At 31.7% G+C, this 19,330-nt stretch overlaps 1 protein-coding gene and 1 long non-coding RNA gene across 2 annotated transcripts in view; both read left to right on the forward strand.

Moving 5' to 3' along the window:
* Positions 1–4,292: 4,292 nt before the first annotated feature.
* The window catches only part of LOC123664421 (paired box pox-neuro protein), a 28,710-nt gene continuing 13,672 nt past the window's right edge, over positions 4,293–19,330 (forward strand). The window contains exons 1-2 of the mRNA XM_045598965.1: positions 4,293–4,334; positions 5,392–5,625. Coding sequence (XP_045454921.1) covers positions 4,293–4,334; positions 5,392–5,625 — 276 coding nt within the window. The remainder of the gene's footprint in view (positions 4,335–5,391; positions 5,626–19,330) is intronic.
* LOC123664734 lies at positions 8,367–19,161 on the forward strand. The gene is made up of 3 exons (XR_006744881.1): positions 8,367–8,377; positions 11,608–11,614; positions 19,076–19,161. It is a non-coding gene; the product is annotated as an uncharacterized LOC123664734 (long non-coding RNA).

Genomic DNA, 19,330 nt, shown 5'->3' on the forward strand with positions numbered 1-19,330 from the left:
CACGCTCTACGTGATAAAACTCAATTCATTTGAGTCAATGCCATAAATAATTTTGTCACTGAACTTAAATATTGGCGCGATAACGCATAAATAATTTTATTTATTTATACATACAAATCTATTTTATTTCCATAAATTAAATACGAATTGGTCAATGAAAGGGGGACGCATCTGTCCATAAATTAATTAAAAATGCCAATGTGTAAAACTAAAAAGAAAACACATTTTTTATTAATAATGCTGCTCTATTGTTCTTTAAAGCCAGTTTTTTTTGACAAGTAAGAGTTACAATACATCCATTAAATTTTTATCTATTTAAACTATAAAGTCCGCCCGACAATATTACGGTCACTCGTTCAATAAAAATAAAGCACCGTTTCGATTATGAAAACCGACAATTATAATACCAATGTATCTACATTAACGAATATTTTAATCGATAGATTTTTATATCTATAATCGGTATCGATCAATCGATTTAATGATTGTTAAATCGACCTTAAATTCTTGGAATCCAAAAATCACCGCTCCCGTTCCCTAACACCGTAGCAATTGACGGAGCTATAAAATTAGTCACAAGTTGTAAAGATCGCAATAACTTGCGCGATATACGAGCGATATTCGTTCGCAAAAAAATAACGTTTAAATAACCTTTTACGACACGATTGTAAAACGGGAAGCGTATTAGCGATGATCGCACGCAATTCGCTTCTTTAAGACCTTTCCTTGAAAGTTATATCGTAAAATCTGAAACTATATCCAAATAGTTCTTATTTATGTATCTGTTAAGATTGTTACGCGCTGAGATGCATGGGATGCAGTCGACAGAAGAGGATAGCTTATACTTTTTACATGTACATGTACTTTTACATGTTACATGCACCTTTTTTTTAAACACTAGCATACAACCTTCTAAGATAAGTTTGAGTAACATTGTTGATAATCGCAGTCTATTGCAGGTTATCTTATATTTTTAAAATATCTCTCGCATTGTAAGTTCATAAACATGATGATAATACCCAATAAACAATGATTGAATTTTATTTTAATATTTACCTACTTACATGTAATGAGTTTCTCGTTTATTGGCTGTTTGTATGTAAGCTATATACATTTTTTATTTAAAATTTATGTTATATAAAAAAAAACTTTTTCAGCAAAAAATTTCAAGATTCATCTCAGTATATATTTTCAGTTTTTTATTTTTTTAATATAAATAATAATGTTGTATAGTATTGTAATTACAAAGTAACTGGAAGCATTTTGAAATTCCGCAATTAACGAATTAAAACGTTACAAAATAAATCGAATACGTATCGTCAGTGGTAATTGGATTTTCTTAAATTCCAATTTTACATCCACCGTGACCTTTTCTCAATCACACAAAAATATACTCTCTTTAATATGCGTTAAAGTATACTTTAGTGTGAACTATTAATGCAAATTCTGTACGAAGAATCGTAATGCGAAGAAAGCAATTTGCAACCGTCAGAAACGCGGCGTATTTGTATGACAATAGCCGTGAAATGCTTTGGTTGCGTTGAAGGACCAATAAACACGAATCGCTTCGAACAAATTTAAACTCTAAATCTTTTGAGTTACAGTCGTAAATCTAGTTCGCGTGTTTTATTACGACAGCAACGGTAGCCGTTAAGAGAATCTTGTCCTAGAGTATCGGTTCGGAAATCGAATTGCTATGAAGTTTAATCGTCCTCTTAATTAAACTTGTTTTATGATCGACGGTAAGATGTCTCATTACATTGACACGGAGAATTTTGGTCTTTCCAAATCATAATTATGTTTGTTAATATGAAGGCTAAATTAATATGGTAGTGAAAGTTGAGTTAGTTCATAATCAAAATCAAAATCAAAAATTACTTCAATCGAATAAGCTTCAAAAACAATTTTAAATCGTTATTTTTACCAATATAGTTAATTTTAACTATATTCAAAAATAAAGCCACCACCGATTCAGAATATAGATTTTGCAGAAAAGAAGCGGCAAGAAACTTTAGTTACACGCTTAAAGTTCCGTTCAGGTGAGAATGAGTAACGAGCATATACCCAAATTTTAAGATTAATATCCCATTTAGATTTTATCAAGATATAACAAGTTATTTTTTAACTATCCCTAACAATGTATATTGTTTGAGTGACTACACTTCTACTGGCTTTCTGCTCCGCATGTTTTGGTTTCGATTCCCGCCCGAGTCTGGGTGTAATATTTGTATTAATATATGTATTATTTCCATGAATAGACAACCGTGTATAAGGTATAGATATTATTAGTTACAATTTAAAAATCGTGTATACAATGCTTTACATCGGTCAACAGATAATAATGTCGTCCAGGTAGGCGCATCGCGTTCGCATTTGGCAATCAAATAAATATTAGTACAAATGAGACAGGTGAACCGCAAAATAACTCAATGGAACCTCCGTTTCCGATTGACAGATAAAATAACGTCTTGATAATGAATCTAAATTATCATTGTTGAGTTTTTATTTCGTTTTTGTATGAATTTGAGTTTGTTTCTTTTTGTGACATTTATTTTTTTCAAGATAGTCCAGTATTATGATTAGGTCAAATAGTTTTTTTGTTTTATTATTTTTTATTTTAGGTTATGTACAGAAGTGTAGATGATAATCTATATCAGGGCTGTCAAAATTTCATACCTTCGCGGGCTAATTTAATTTACTACAAAAGCTGGAGGGCCAGGAAGGGAAATAATACCAAATATTGATTATACGTTTTGACAAAGAATTATATTTTCCAAACTACCTATTTATATTCAAAACTATTTTCTGATTAATTTACACTTAAAAATATGCGTCGCGGGCCGCAAGAAAACAAGCCGCGAGTCGTTGTTTGGATAGCCCTGATCTATACATCATCATCATCATCATCATCATCATCATTACAGCCATACAGTCCACTGCTGGACATAGGTCTCCACAAGTTTACGCCAAAAATAACGTGAACTCATGTGTTTTGCCCATAGTTAACACGCTGGGCAGGTGGGTTGGTGACCGCAGTACTGGCTTTGTTGCACCGAAGACGCTGCCCGTCTTCGTTAGATGGTTATTCCGCCACCGGTCGACTTTTTAAGTTCCAAGGTGGTAGCGGAACTGGTTATCCCTCAGTCGCCTCTTACGACACCCATGGGAAGAGAGGGGGTGGCTATATTCTTTAGTTCCGTAGCCACACAGTACAGTATCTATATATAGCACAAAGTATTACCTAGCTTTATATATAACTAGTACTAGCATTTCTTTTTAAGTAGTAACATAGAATATACTAAAATAATATTAAGTACTTTTATAGTAATAGTAAAGAAAAAATAAATATTTATTATAAATTTATTTTGTTCAAAAATATTTAATAAAGAATACAGTATCCTTCTTACTAAAGTTGGTTAATATAAAGGCATGTCTCTTGAGATTATCTTATGATATTCTATTTAAATAAAGCATTTTGGACAGTATTACTTACTCCCTCTATGAGCCTAAAAAGGTTGAGTAACTTTACCGTGAAAAAGTAAACATCAATCAACCCACCCTCAGGGTATTTAGACAGCTATTATTACTGCATCCGTCGTGGTCAAGAGCTGACCACGGAATGAACATACAATTATACCTACTATTGGTCGCCCAGTAGTCGAAATAATTTATCCACAGACTTTAACAATAACAAAAGAGTATATATGCGTGTGTGTGTTTGTCATATAAATGGTAGTGTGCAATGTTTTTTTAAACCGATTTAATGTATTTTTTATGCATATTAAAATTTTTAGTATTCTGCACTCCTCTATATAAACTATGTGTGCGACATACCCGAGTAGAAATTTTTTCGTCTTCCTTAGAAGGACCGGACCAGGCATGCCAAGACCGGATCAGGACTAGATAAGACATGTAACGCAGTTGGTCTGGACCTGATCAGGATGAGATGAGATTTCCTGAGCGGGTCCAGATTATGAAATCTCATCTTATCCTGATCAAGCGGTTCGGTCCGGTCCTTTTAAAAAACACGAATGTATATTCTTGAAAAAATTGTTTAACAAAAAAAAAAGCGAATTGATAAATATAATAAATATCATAATTATTATGATATTTATTTTAGTTTATTTTTTTCAATGTATTATTAATGTTTTTACTTTAAATATAGATTATTTTTATTTATTTTTATGTTATTAATTAATTATTATTATAAATTAAATTTTATTTATTAACTTCTAATAATTAACTATTAATTAACTATTTCCTATTACTTACGACTGCTCCACCGTGTAGAAATGGATTCCCTGCTAGACTGTCCTGATAACTATCCTGATCCCGTATGTCTTCCGTATGATCCGGTCCCGATACATGATCTAGTTGAGCCTGACCTTTTTTTCTAGTCAGGTACTACTCCGTCCGCGCATTTTTTTGTATAAAGGGGTACAAAGTTTTTGCTTCACATATTAATCTTCTCATTATAGATAGAAGTATATACCTACATAATATGAACGTGATTATAAAATAGGAAAAATAAACAAAAAATCTTTTTAAACTTAGATGAAAGGTTATACTATCTTTTTGTATAGGTACCTAACTTTACGTTTAAGAATGTTTTAGTTAATTCGACGAAATAATTTTAATTTTTTTTTTTTATTTGTAACAGACAACAAATCGTCGCCAGACAGAAGATGGAATAAAAAATATTTTATTATTTATTCAAATAGAAATACTCTACGTGTAGATTTGTTTTATAATTTATTAATGATTTTTTCTTGAAACATTCGGCTGCTATTTAAATTAATATACTTTTTTATTAATTTCGTACCCTGGCGATAAGTTGAATGAATTAATATTTAATTATACAAAGTCAAGTTATATAATATAGAAAAAAAAAAAAAACATTTTATTAAGAATATATTCAACGCTCACATTATTATAACTCAACGCTCACAACTTACAACTGGAACCAACAAATCAAATCAATAACCTTATAGACATATAAGTTAAATATTATTAAAACATATACATACAAATTCCGACCATAATTCCTATAGTAAACTCAAATTAGAGTGATAAGTAATGAAAATCTTTAGATGAATCCTTAGATTTTTTTATATGTAGGTACTTATACATACGTGTCTTACTAACTAACCCGGCGAACTTCGCTGATGTATGATGCGGTATGTATTGGCGTTTCATTTTTAAAGATATACTAGCGCATTCGGCAGACAGCAGCGTGATCTATCAGACCTAAATTGTATTTTCAAACCATCGATGAACCTTTTTAAATTACACACAAAATTTCAACCAAATCAGTCAAGCCGTGTAGGCGAAGTTAGGTGATAAATATACGTACGCAAGAATTATATATATTAAAATTCATTTATTAATAAGATATCCTTTCCAGGGCAGGCAGGCGTTAACCAGCTGGGAGGCGTGTTCGTAAACGGTCGGCCCCTGCCCGACGTTGTTCGAAAGAGGATAGTGGAGCTCGCCATATTGGGAGTACGGCCTTGCGATATCAGTAGGCAGTTACTCGTCTCGCACGGCTGCGTCTCGAAGATTCTAACCAGATTCTACGAGACCGGGTCGATTAGACCCGGGTCTATCGGCGGTAGCAAGACTAAGGTTAGTTTGAAATTAATATAGCGCAGTTAGTAGGTGTATAATAATAACACACAGTATTATACATAACGAAAAATAAGACAAACAAAATAAGATAAGATATACAATATTCGAAATAAAATTCCGTTCTCGATGTCGTAAGTAAGGAGGTTAAGGTAAAATTAAAAACAAACTCGATTTTCATAAAGATATTTAATGCACCAAAAATACTACGTAAAATACTCTAAGTATGAATTTAAAATAAAAAAATTTCAAAAGAAGAATATTGCTAGCCAGTGGACTCATTTCACACTAAATATAATAATATATCTACTATTACAAATAATATGCTATTTAGAAATGATTACTTTTTACCTAATAAATAGTGAATTGACAATCTATAAAAACAAATATTAATATTCTAACACTAAGGATACGTGAAAATTATGATGCAGTCATTTCTTAAAATTAGTCTGTTTATTTTACGGTAAAGAGTTTCCTCTAATACCTAATACAAACAAGAAACAGAAAATCAAAGGTGAGATAACAATAATTATTTCTTAAACAAGATAAAATATCGATTAAAAAGTGAATTTAAAGCCTATTTGAATAAAGCAATTTTTGATTTGATTTAAAAATAACCTAAACTAAAAAAACGCAAAAACGGTTTATAACTGTTAGTATCGCCAAAACGTATCAAAACTAAAAAGCATCAATAACAAAACAATTCTAATCCGTGTTATTACTATTTTAAATTTAAATAAAAATAAATAAAATAAATTTCTTGCGAATTTTAGACGCAAATACCATTTTTAAATTTAAGTATTAAAAAATCCCACAAATATAACATTAAAAACAAGGATAAAAACAAAATAAACATTGCAACCGTGGGGATCGAAACGCGCCGGCGAATCGTTCGGGTCACGGCGGCAATCACATGTAATTATAAACTATAAAATGACCTGCCTTCGGCTTCTTATGGTGGCCTTTCGACACGCTGAGCGGTGAGGCGAGTGTTCCGTAACAATTATCATCATATATAAGTAATAAACGTTATAAAGTAACGCGCTTTAACTTGTAGTAAAAATACTTGATTATCTTCGAACTAATTTATGCATTTGTACTTTTATGTAATGTTTGATGAATAAATATTTAATATATATATATTTAAGTTAAATTTTGTGTCGCTCTATTTGATTACAATCAATGCTGATTAATAATGAAATCGTACATACTATTGTATATTTATCGAAAGTCATACATTTATTTTTATTAAATGTTACCGTGTAACCGAACCCTGGTGTTAACCGGATTAACTTTATTTTTGATTTTGACGCTATGCTAAAGTACTTCGACCGAGTATTTGTAAAAATTAAAATAAAGATTTTCAAAACTAAATAGGCAATTTAAATAATACTACGTTACCGATTCGAACCGGAATTAACCGGATTAAAATGGATAATTTTTCGATACTGTATAAAGTACACTCAAAGCATGTAGATGTAAAAATCGCTCACCGTCCTACCATCGCATCTATCGACCTCACTAAATTCGGTACGCCAATAAAATCTCCATTTTAGTTGTATCACAAACGAACGCCGACGTCAGAAATTGATTACAACAAAATACTTTTGAATCACCGAATACTTTTATTGACGCTGTTATGGGAATGCTTAATTGACTACTAATCAACTATATATTGCATGTATCGAATGATTTCTGAACTCGACAGCACAAAATAGTATTCAGAAACTCCACACATCGGGTTAATTGCTGGCTTCGAATTATTTTTTACGAATATTGTGATGAAAGACTTTAAGAGTCATACAGATAAATATGCTGCCTTACCTAAGTCATAATAAAGACGAGTAATGCTATTAATTGTAATTATGAGCACTTCAAGAGTTTGGTGAATTTTTGTAGTGTTTAATATCATTCAGTCTGCTTTTTTGATGAAAGTCTTTAAGAGTCATACAGATAAATATACTGCCTTACCTAAGTCATAATAAAGACGAGTAATGCTATTAATTGTAATTATGAGCACTTCAAGAGTTTGGTGAATTTTTGTAGTGTTTAATATCATTCAGTCTGCTTTTTATTATTTTTATAACGATTTATTCAATATCTGGCACAAAAAAACATTTTTGTTAAAAAGTAAAAATAAAAAAGTATCTAGTAGTAGTCTATCTCTTACCCTGTTAGAGATTATTTACGAAAAAAAAAACTTAAACTTCTATTTCTATGTGAATTTAATTGAGGATTTAACTGAGGCACAGCAGAAAATTTCCTGCTCAAAATATGGAGCAAATTTTTTTTTAATCGAAAGGTAGTGTGTGCCAATTGGTCCCATTTAAATTTATTTGAGATCTAACAACTACTTTTCGAGCTATATCAAATAATGCGTTTTACTTGACGCTTTTTTCGTCGACCTACGTTGTATTATACCGCATAACTTTCTACTGGATGTACCGATTTTGATAATTCTTTTTTTGTTGGAAAGGGGATATCCTTAGTTTGGTACCATGATAAGGAAACCAAGATCGGATGATGGAATCCCAGAGAAATCGAGGGAAACTCTCGAAAATCCGCAATAACTTTTTACTGGGTGTACCGATTTTGATAATTTTTAATTTAATAAAAACCGGAGTTTATCATGTGATCACATTTAAATTTTATCGAGATCTGATAACTACTTTTTGAGTAATCTTTGATAGCGCGTAGTTGCTTGACGATTTTTTCGTCGATCTGCGTTGTATTACTCGTCGATGTAATTGAAGTCGGTTTTTTTTTCGTTTGCGAGCAAACACAATTATTTAGACTAGTAAGCTTTTTTGTACCATTTAGACAGTCGATTTGAAGGAGTAAACTCCAGTCGTGCGTCGGAGCTGACACACACACTTTTTTATTACTTAATACTACATGGTCCGGCAAATTTTCACTGCCGTATATTTTCGTGAATATGGCGTTTTTTATTAAACTTTTTCTTTATAAAAGCCTTGTCAACCAAAAAAAAAAAATAGTTATAATATGGTACAATAATTTGGAAGTTATTTACATACATACGTTTAAGCAATTCGTTTTTATTTATAAACATATATTTGAAAAAGCTATAAAACAAATCGTAAACGTTTATTATAAACAATTATATAATTGTTAATCGAACCTTTGTTTAATACCTAAGGTTATGATTGAATGCACCTTGAATTAGGAACAGTGATTTCAATGTTTTTAATTACATTTTATTTATTCAAAATATTTGTATTTGGAGAAATAAAATATTTGAAATAATTACGCGTTTATTTTTATCGGTCTTCAAAAAAAACCCTTTTTTTTTCTTTGGTTCTTAATTCTACTGTATTTTATTTATGCATTCCTTTTTATTTTGTTCGAGAACATAGTTACTATATAAATATATATATTAAGTAATCATATTTCTACGAAATAGAAAATTATAAATTTTTTTTTTAATTATATTCTTAACAACTTAAAAACAACAACAACAACTGAACAACTTAAGTCAACAATAACAACAGACATACTAAAGTCGGTAGATACAAATGAACCATGTCAAATATTTTTTCACTATAACATTTCAGGTACTGGCTGGTTATAAATTTATGATATATTTTTTTATTAAGAAAAGAAATCCAAAACGTTACACAACATGATTTATAGTTACACATATTATTTAACACGTTAACAATCTCTCTAAAGCGCAGCAATTATCCGGTAGAAATAATACGCGTTTCAACTAACCCGACCGCGACGAATCCGCACTGTGGGAAAACACGCGATTTACTATATTGTAACAAATATTTACCGTTATGAACATGTGTTACGAATAGCGAAAAACACGTGAAAATACAACTATCCGTTAAGTTATATCGAACACGCTATTTAACTTTAATTGCTTTTAGGAAACTTTAAATTTGAAAACGGTTTAAGGCTTGCTTGGCTTAAACTGTGCGTTTAATTAGCGCAATTTTTGATAGGTTGGACAAATGTAGATAAAAAGTTATATATATGTTTATTTATCTGTGTATGTATTTAGATATATAGCTGAGCCCGTAAACGTTGCTTTGCCATATATGTTATTAACCCGCTTAATCCCCCCCTTATAACTTAGGGGTATGAAAAATAGATGTTGGCCGATTTTCAGGCCTACCCGACATGCCCACAAAATTTTATTAAAATCGGTCGAGCCGTTTCGGAGGAGTTCAATGTTTAACACCATGACACGAGAATTTTATATATTACAAGATGCAATATTACTGTAATATTTGTTTCTTAATTTACTATCGTCTCTTTTTGTTTTTTAATATGCTTTCGTTCAATTTTCTCTTTTCCCACAACTACAAACGTCTTATAACTCTTGTACGTCCTAAGATTAGCTGTTAGAAAATGTTATATAAATACTAGCTGACCCCGCAAAAGTTGTTTTGCCATATATTTTATTAACTTTCTCAACCCCCCTCCCCTCTTATAATTTAGGGGAATGAAAAATAGATGTTGGCCGATTCTCAGACCTACCCGATATGCACACAAAATTTCTTAATATTTTATTAACCCTCTTACCCCCCCCCCCATCTACAACTTAGGGGTATAAAAAAATATGTGTTGTTCGCTTCTCAGACCTACCCAATATGCACACAAAATTTCATGAGAATCGGTCAAGCCGCTTTGGAGGAATTTAACTACAAACACCGCGACTCGAGAATTTTATATGTTAGATTAAGCCTGCACTATATGCAACACTATTTCAATGCTATAAAAATCAAAATAAATGGCATATATTAAACATATAATACAGGAAAGAACAGCGCATTTTAACCTACACATCTGTCCATAGTATCATGCTACATCACCTCCTACACTGTTTTGTTTCTTCACAGCCTACACGTTAGATCTGAAGCCGTAACGATTAGAGCAATATGACACGCTTTTTCTTTAATAATCCGAAGTAATTACAGAAGCGTTTAAGCTCTATATCGGTCGAGCTTCCATTTGTTATAATTCGTAATTGCGCGCGGCCATCAATCGATTACGAATCTCCAATATACTCAAGAGCGTTAATCTCACGAGAACGGTTAATTTTTCGACTTTTATTTTATGATGTTTCCACTTTTTGTTGTTTTGATTGGTATCGCTTTGATGTTCAGAGTTGAGTACAGCATGAAATATATTTTAATTATTTTGAATCGAATCGTTATTAATGTCGAAATGTTATAGATTTCCATGCGCGTAAGGTTAAATTGCATTTGTATTTAGTACATTTATACTGAATGTATTTACGTACACACAATGGAATGCTTAAATTAAAAATTTTGTTTTTATTTTTATTAATCTTAAAATAATCAGTTACCAGAATCTTCAACTTGAAGACTCTGGTAACTTTGTGTCAAGTATCCTCTTAGGAAAATAAACTACAATGTTAAAAATCAGACTGGTAAATAATTACAATGATTAGTTACTTTATTTAAACATACAAGAAAACCTTTTATTCTACAAACATATTCAACTACCCTTGTTGAGACTTTACTTAAATAATACAGTTAAATAATTTTGAGTAAAATTTTAACGGTAGGATTTGTGGTCCGTAGGTGCTACATTTTGCGCATTCAAATCTTGTATTCCGTGTTTTACGACCACGAGTTATGGTCTTTATGATCGATGACCACCATTTATGGTCAAATGACCGTAATTAGAGCCGGCACCGCTTTATGGTCATAAGGGCGGTTCGCTATTGACCACTTTCACACTGAATTTGTGTGCTCATCGAATAGCCGCTGTATAAAGCTGCCGTGTCATTTATCATTATTTTTAACCGATGCGAAACAAAGAAAGTGTATGTGTTTAGGGTGAAATGTTGTTTGTTTGCGCTTGCAAATTTATTTTATCACTTACCTGAAAAACAGTTAGACCTATTTTGACACTTTTGAATTTATGGGACTTATTGTTATTGTTGTCGATTAATTTGAAGCTCCCGATATTTCAGCGACGTTTCAGACGCAAAGTTGTGTGTGACTAAAATAACGGAAGTTTCACAATAACAATTGCATTAATTTTTCATAGTGACCATTAAAGTTTAATAACTACTATGGTACGATTTTTGATTTTGAATCTAATGTGCTAGGCGTCTATTATTAGGGATTTTTTAATAAGTATACTTTTAAATTCGCGTACATTTATCTACTTTTATAAATAAATATAAATCGCTTAATGTGTTGCCAAGCTCTAAACACAAGAACGTATAGTCTCGAAAATGGATCTTATGGAATGAAAAACTAAGACAACTATTTTAAATAAAAACAGCAGTGTTACATATGTCGGTATATCACATAAAGAATTGTGTTATAAATCATGTCTGCGCGGAATAGTGGCAAGAATGCTGGCAGCGTTTCCCTGTTGAATTGCAGTTCTGGACAAAAAATGAGCCAACCTTGTCATTATAAGTTATTATTGATTTAAAAATATATATTATAATCGCCACCATACAATTATTTACATGAATTATTAAGTCATAATTGAATTAATATTATTAATTGTATATATTTATTTATTTTTAATGCTAAACACAATTGATTTTTGCAATGTATCGTCTTATTGATTAATAGTTATGTGTACGATTTTTATTTTTGTGTTACCCACACATTAGGAATTCTAAACATTTTTGAATATCATATCAAAAATTGACCGCTCCAGCGGGATTCGAACCCGCGTCTCCGACTGACCGTGTCGGAATAGTTATGTCTTCCAGACAACCTTACTTATGGTTTGAAAATAAAGTTAATTATACAATAAAATGTGACATTGTATATATTTTAAAATTAAACATAAATGAAATAAACTACCTGACATTTTTTTATACGACCTACTTTAATCCAATTTGATACAGTCGTTTGGAACTTACGTACGTACATGTATTTAATAAATAAATATCTTATAACATTCACACACAGTCGTATGTTCCTAATGTAAGCAACTTAATATGTGTTATAGGTAACAGCCGGCTGATATAGCTAAATAATTTTTTTTTTAAATATATATGGAAATAATTCACATATAAATACAAATATTACACCCAGACTTAGGCAGGAATCGAACCCACAGCTCGCGGATCAGAAAGCACACAACACCCACCACTACAAACACCACTACAAACTGCGCTAACGAGCTAGTCAACGTAGCTAAGCAAAGTAGTTTGACAATTAATTTTTATTTACGAGTGTAAAGGTGAGTGCAACAGAACTTCATTCAGAATTTCATACTTCTAAGCGGCGATAGCGAAGGGATATTTGGGTTTCTTATTTCTCCAATTACAAAATGACATAATACATGAAGCACGCGTGTTTTAATCAAAAAGTTGCGCAGGTCATCCGCCACTACGCTGTGGAGCTGCGTGACTGATTTCATGCCAATCATTCTCCGTAGCGGAATGCTTTTATCCATTTGTGGTCATATTAACTTACTATAACAGTTTAAATCTCTTATAGTTCTTAGAAATCACCACATATTTCGATAAAAATGGAAATAATTCGCGTCTTTCAAATGCTCTACATAGTTAACGAAGAAGCACCAAAGGAGAAGAGACCATTGCTCGCTTCTAGGACATTTATAGACTAATTCAGATACATGTTCAAATCGATAAAAGGATCGATTAAAATTAGATATATATGAAGAAACAATAAAAACATCCCATTCTATAATTAATAGGACGACCAACAGTGAAGACTGTGATGGCACGGACTGTACCACAGCGCCATCTATGTCAATCTTTCCACAAACGTTTAGCTATGCATGTAATAGAATAAACAAGAAGTATATTACGAGCAGTTCTGGAACTAATAATGATGTCACAATGTACAGCAACAATGAGAAACAAATTATTTTTCAACACATTGTATTAACTTTTACGATAAAACACGTAAAACAACACATAAATATCGATAATAGGTAAAATTATTTCCTTTACGGCGGACCGTTACGACCAATTAGCGTGTTGGCGGGTACTCGCGAAATTTATTCGCCATGACATTTACTAAGGTTGGGATTTAATGTTAGATGTTATGTGATATTGTGTATTAAGTATGGTATCTTTATAAATTGTAAGATATTTTATTCTAATAGATCCAGTACCATTCTAGTCGATACCAGAATATTCCTTTATAGCTACTTAGAAATTCAGAAACGTGGTCATATGAAGTCCAAATATAAACCGAATACAGAGGTTTTGTCAAGTTTATTTACTTGGTCCTCATTTAGATTAACAAAACACGTATCGGCGTAATCAAGAATAGGAAGAAGAAGAGATTGCGCTATCATTTTTTTAGTGGAAATGGGAGAAAGTTACTTAGCCTTTTTAGCGATTTCATCGAGGCAAAAAATTTCTTACTTACTTCATTAACATGAGGAATCCAAGAAAGATATTTATCAAAAGTAACTCCCAAATTTTTAACCTTATCACTTATCGGTAAACAAATCCCATCAATTATTAATGGCGGCATTTGCGTCCAGTTGATACGGGTAATTAACTTCTGACTGCCGACGACAATAATTTGCGTTTTTGTAGGAAATATTTGTTTGTTTTGGTATATCTTTATTCAGATGGTAGTTCTCTACCGTCCCTTAGAGAGTACGTAGAGCCGAGTTCAGTTGTTATCATAAAGGCATAGACACCTGATGAAGATCTTTACTCATGTTAGAGAAGTGATCCGATAACCTGCAGTGGATCAAACCTAGTTAATTTCCAACCGTTCTCCCTTATGGAGAGGAAATTTTCACCAAGAGATGCTTAGAGACTATTTCAGGTTAATTCAGTTCACACACACACACACACACACACTTCAGCCTATCGCAGTCCACTGCTGGACATAGGCCTCCCCAAGTTCGCACCAGACAATTAAATTCATTAATTCAGTTCAGATAAAGCCAATCCCGGTTGTTATTATGCACACCTGATGGCGATCTTTACTCATGTAGAGAGCTATCTGTTGCCCCGTGATGGACCAGCAACGGCTAATAATCCTTCCCTGTAGAGGATATATAAGGTATCTTCGCCTAGCAGTTAGATGTTTATAGACTGTATCTTTTTAATTTTAACGTTACTCAAGTGATTTCTATTTCATTTTTTCGGTGATAAATGTTTCTAAGTCTCTAGTTCATGTTCCAGATCAAAAACATCATCTAAAATTAATTCAATACAACTTCATATAAATAAGCATATAATTGATTACAAATAATTCACATTTCATTCACCAAACTAACCGTTCAAACACATATTAACCCTGCCCTCGACAATTATGTACTAATTCAACCTTATTTCCGGACGGACATTATCTAAATAACATGTTGATACATCGTGGCGGGGTTAAGCTTTTACATGTCGAAAATCATTTATCATTTTATCTTCATTTGATCGTTTCTGTTGATAATGATTATATTATATTTAGAAATAATACTAAATTATCTGTATTTTTGAATAGAATGTGGTGGATTAATATCGGATAAATAATTCATTTGCATAATGTTGCGTAATTTTTGTTTTGGAAAATATTGCAGGTGCAGCTTTTGGAACTATTTAAATTGTAGATATGAATCTAAGAATGTAGTAAAATAAATATTTTGTCTCAGCTACTTATAGATTTCATTTGATTTGAGTTATTTGATTATTTTGAGATGTTTAAGCCAGCTTAAGTAATTGACAGTACAAGAGAGTTCTTATTGTTTTACTATATAAAGAAAATATTGTATAGATTTTTTCTGAAACTTATTGAAACTATATATAGCTGAAAATAACAAATATATACATTTTAACAAATATATATCTGTTGTTTTCTAATGTTTACGCGAATTTTACTTATTTAATGAAACACTTTTTTCGGATTTTATCGCGGTTTATTATTAACTTTTGAGACGTCGGGAATCAAAAGTTAATAATAAACCGCGATAAAATCCGAAAAATTGTTTCATTAAATATATATCTGAATAAATTAGTAGAATGTAAATAATAATACAACACAAAATTATAAAATACAATTCCTTCTTCTTCTTCTTCTTCTTTAGGTTAAAATGGCTTTCAATATCAAACACAATTCCTATTTCAAATAGTAAGCTACACGCTACAACGCTACAGATAAACAATCACAACCAACACACCACATTATCTGTTGAATATTTGAACGGCTATTAATCCAACAAAACTCAATTACAACAAAACAAAACTGTCCGCGAATGAAAAATAATACGATTCACGTGAATTTAAAAAATATATCGTATATTATTGAAAACGGCGATAAACATCGACGCAATGACATGCCAAAGTGACATTAACAGTAATGTCAAACAACGTGAAATATTGAACGCTAGTTTTAATTGCACGAGCAACGCCAGGGCGGGGCGCTTGTTTATTTTAACGCTAGTAATACCCATGACTCCTCGCAATCCGTGTTTTATAGGTATATTTTTTTTACTATAAAAATATATTTTTCAGTAGTATACGTATTACGTGGTTATGAGTCCCGCTTGAGGCTAAGCGGATACCGTAGCTTATAGTCGCTGGCAACACCAGAAGCATCGCAAGCGCGTTGCCGACCTTACCCCTCCCCGGGAGCTAGAATAGATTACATATAACCTACAATAGAACAAGGTAGCTTGACATCCCAGAAAATTTATAATCCCCCTGATATAAAGACACAGGCAGAAGCTAGGGCGATTATAATTGAGATAAATAAACACAGCGTAAAACACAATCGCAGTAAACAATAGTTTAAAAATAAATTACACATACAAGTCATGCGTGGCTAATTGTAAAACGTATTGTAATAACGTTTTAATATAATTCCGATTATTTTATTTTTTTAAATGTAGGTATGTAATGTATGCACATTGCTTCAATCACATTTCAAATTGTTAGTACATAAAAACTATTCATAGACGTAATTTATTCTTGACTAGCAGCGCTGTTTTTCCTAAGTTGGCTACTCCTACAATATAAGAGCTTATTCTCTTCCTTATTGAACAGGCTTTTAAATATAACCAATATTTTAAAATTATAAGACAAGGATTAAGAGAGCTTGTTTTATTATCGTGTTAAAACAAACTTCAACTTACAATATAAAACATTATTTGCCATTTACAATTCTAGAGTATGGTTAGTTTTCAAAATTATACTAGTTTTTAATAGATTTTTATAGTTTAAGTTAAGCTACCATTGATTAGAAATGTAAGCTAGTCTTTAGATAAAGACCCGTCGAATTCATTTTGCAACGAAATAATGCCGTTGAATGGTAAAATTTTAAGCTTAGATAGGTTGGGCTAAATTTTTTTTATTCGACGGGTCTTAATCTAGAGACTTACCGAAATGTAGATTCTGCAGAGAAGAATCGGCAAGAAACTCCGGACTTACTCTTTTAAAAAATATAAGTTTATCTCTCGCCGTCTGTATTTTAAAGAACAGATTAAAGTATGATTCAATCTTTAATTAACAAAATCCATATTGCGAATCCCACATAATCACGAAATTTTTAAATGTTATTAAAACATTCAGACATATACAGCTCCATTAGCATTGATAAGTCAATTTATTATACGTTGACATTTTCGGTTTTGATTCTCGAAACTCAAAGTAGTCAGTCTCGTTGGAATGTGACTGCGAATTTTAGCCTTTTGACCCCTTTTAGTCTTGCGAAACCTGTCGACCTTTTCAATGATAAATCAACCCTGTATTATTCTATCCCGAAGTCACGTTATTAATCAAATGATTCAATGGTAATCAAATGATAAGCACGCTTTTATTCGTCCTACAAGAAAAAAAATGGCTTGTAATAGTGCTACCTACGCATATAAACTATAAAAAAGTAATCAGTAAAAAACTGATAAAAAAAATTCAAACGGTCAACCATTGAAAAGGCAAAGATTAGTAACAAATTAAAAAAAAGAGTAATCATCCACACTACTGAAGTAAGACTTTTTTGCAAAAGGCCTGCAGTGTTTTAGATATACAAAACGTAACTGGTTATGAGAGAAAGAGAGAAAGAAAATGTGTGCGTCCACCTTTCTCTTGCTCCGTTTGCCTCGCTCGATCACACTTTTCGTAACGCTCTCGCCACGCATTCACTAGCTTACTCCCCAAGTCAAGCATGCGTAAAGAAGTTTTATTTTAACAAAAAAAAACATTAAAAAATAACACATACACAGATAAAAAAAAAAAAACCAACTATTGAAAAATAGACAACGAATAGAAAAATAAAAAAGAGAGAATAATTAGATATTTTCAGAACACAATCGGAGCATCGGGGTAATTTGTAACAGCGATGGCCATCGAGTCGGGTCATGGGAGCGTCGAGCACCTGTCAACTGTCACCGCTATCTGTTAATGCCTTAATAACAAAATAGGGTTGTAGAAAAAAATATTGAACTGATTGTCGCGATCGTGATAGAAAGAATTAAATAGTGATGTAACTGTACATAAATTACTAAAGATACTTAAATATGTTAATCGCATACCTACCCAATATAATTTTTTTAAGTTTTCATGGTCACTATGAGTGCTTTTGATTCTACTGGACACGGAACGTGGCCATGGCCTCGGTGGAAATTATCTTCAACTGTCTTACTTCTACTGGCACTGGCGACGTTAATTCTAATAAATCAACGAATAGAAAATAGGATAGTTTATACGATTTCATTTATTCTATCTACTTACATACATAAATTAACTGCTAACTTTAACATAAGTTCCGTTTCAACCTACAGATAAAAAACAATATATTGTAAATGTCACAATATGAGTAGGTACTCATAGCACAAATGACGCACTGTAGTGTACACTGGCCGTTAACGTTCCCGTAACTTAAGTCGGATTTGCACCGATAATACACGCTTTATGGTCGGCTCACATGGATTATATTGTCAATATTATTACTCGCCTCTTAATACCGTAAAGCTGCTTCATAAAACATATTGGAAATTATATGCGATATATGTCGCTATCTATACGGTATCTAACCGAGTGGTGTTTATAAGAATATTCCTTAACCTTTACAGTAAATACAAATTAAGCTTAATTGTTTACTGTACTTTTATACACTACGCTACCATGTTGCTTGCAATAGCGATTAATTATCGGAAACTTAGAATGTTCAACTATAATCATGGTATACATCGTGTTTTACGTCTTAATAGTAAAACTAATATACGAGTAATACATTCATCACTAACATACACAGGTAGGGGTGCAAAAGGGATGATTTCAAACAATTTTTTTTTATTACACACAATTAATCGTTTTATTTATGACTTAAAATTTGACCATTCTTCTTTAATAATACTAAATATATGTACATATTTTTAATAATAACAACATCCACGGGCTCTTAGTTGCCCATGCCTTTTATACTACATAAAATATTATTATTATTATTGCGTTTTTGGAGTTTATTGAAGTTTATGCCTTAAGAATCGATTTTCGTATAAGGTAAATAATTGTGCCTGCTCGCAAACGAAAAAAAAACCGACTTCAATGACATCGACGAGTAATACAACGTAGATCGACGAAAAAAATAGTCAAGTAACTACGCGTTATCAAAGATTATTCAAAAAGTAGTTATCAGATCTCGATAAAATTTATATGTAACCACATGATAAACATCAGCTTTCGATTAAATTAAAAAATATCAAAATTGGTACACCCAGTAAAAAGTTATTGCGGATTTTCAAGAGTTTCCCTCGA

The sequence above is a fragment of the Melitaea cinxia genome, chromosome 22 (assembly GCF_905220565.1).
Source record: "Melitaea cinxia chromosome 22, ilMelCinx1.1, whole genome shotgun sequence".
NCBI classification, from domain to species: domain Eukaryota; kingdom Metazoa; phylum Arthropoda; class Insecta; order Lepidoptera; family Nymphalidae; genus Melitaea; species Melitaea cinxia.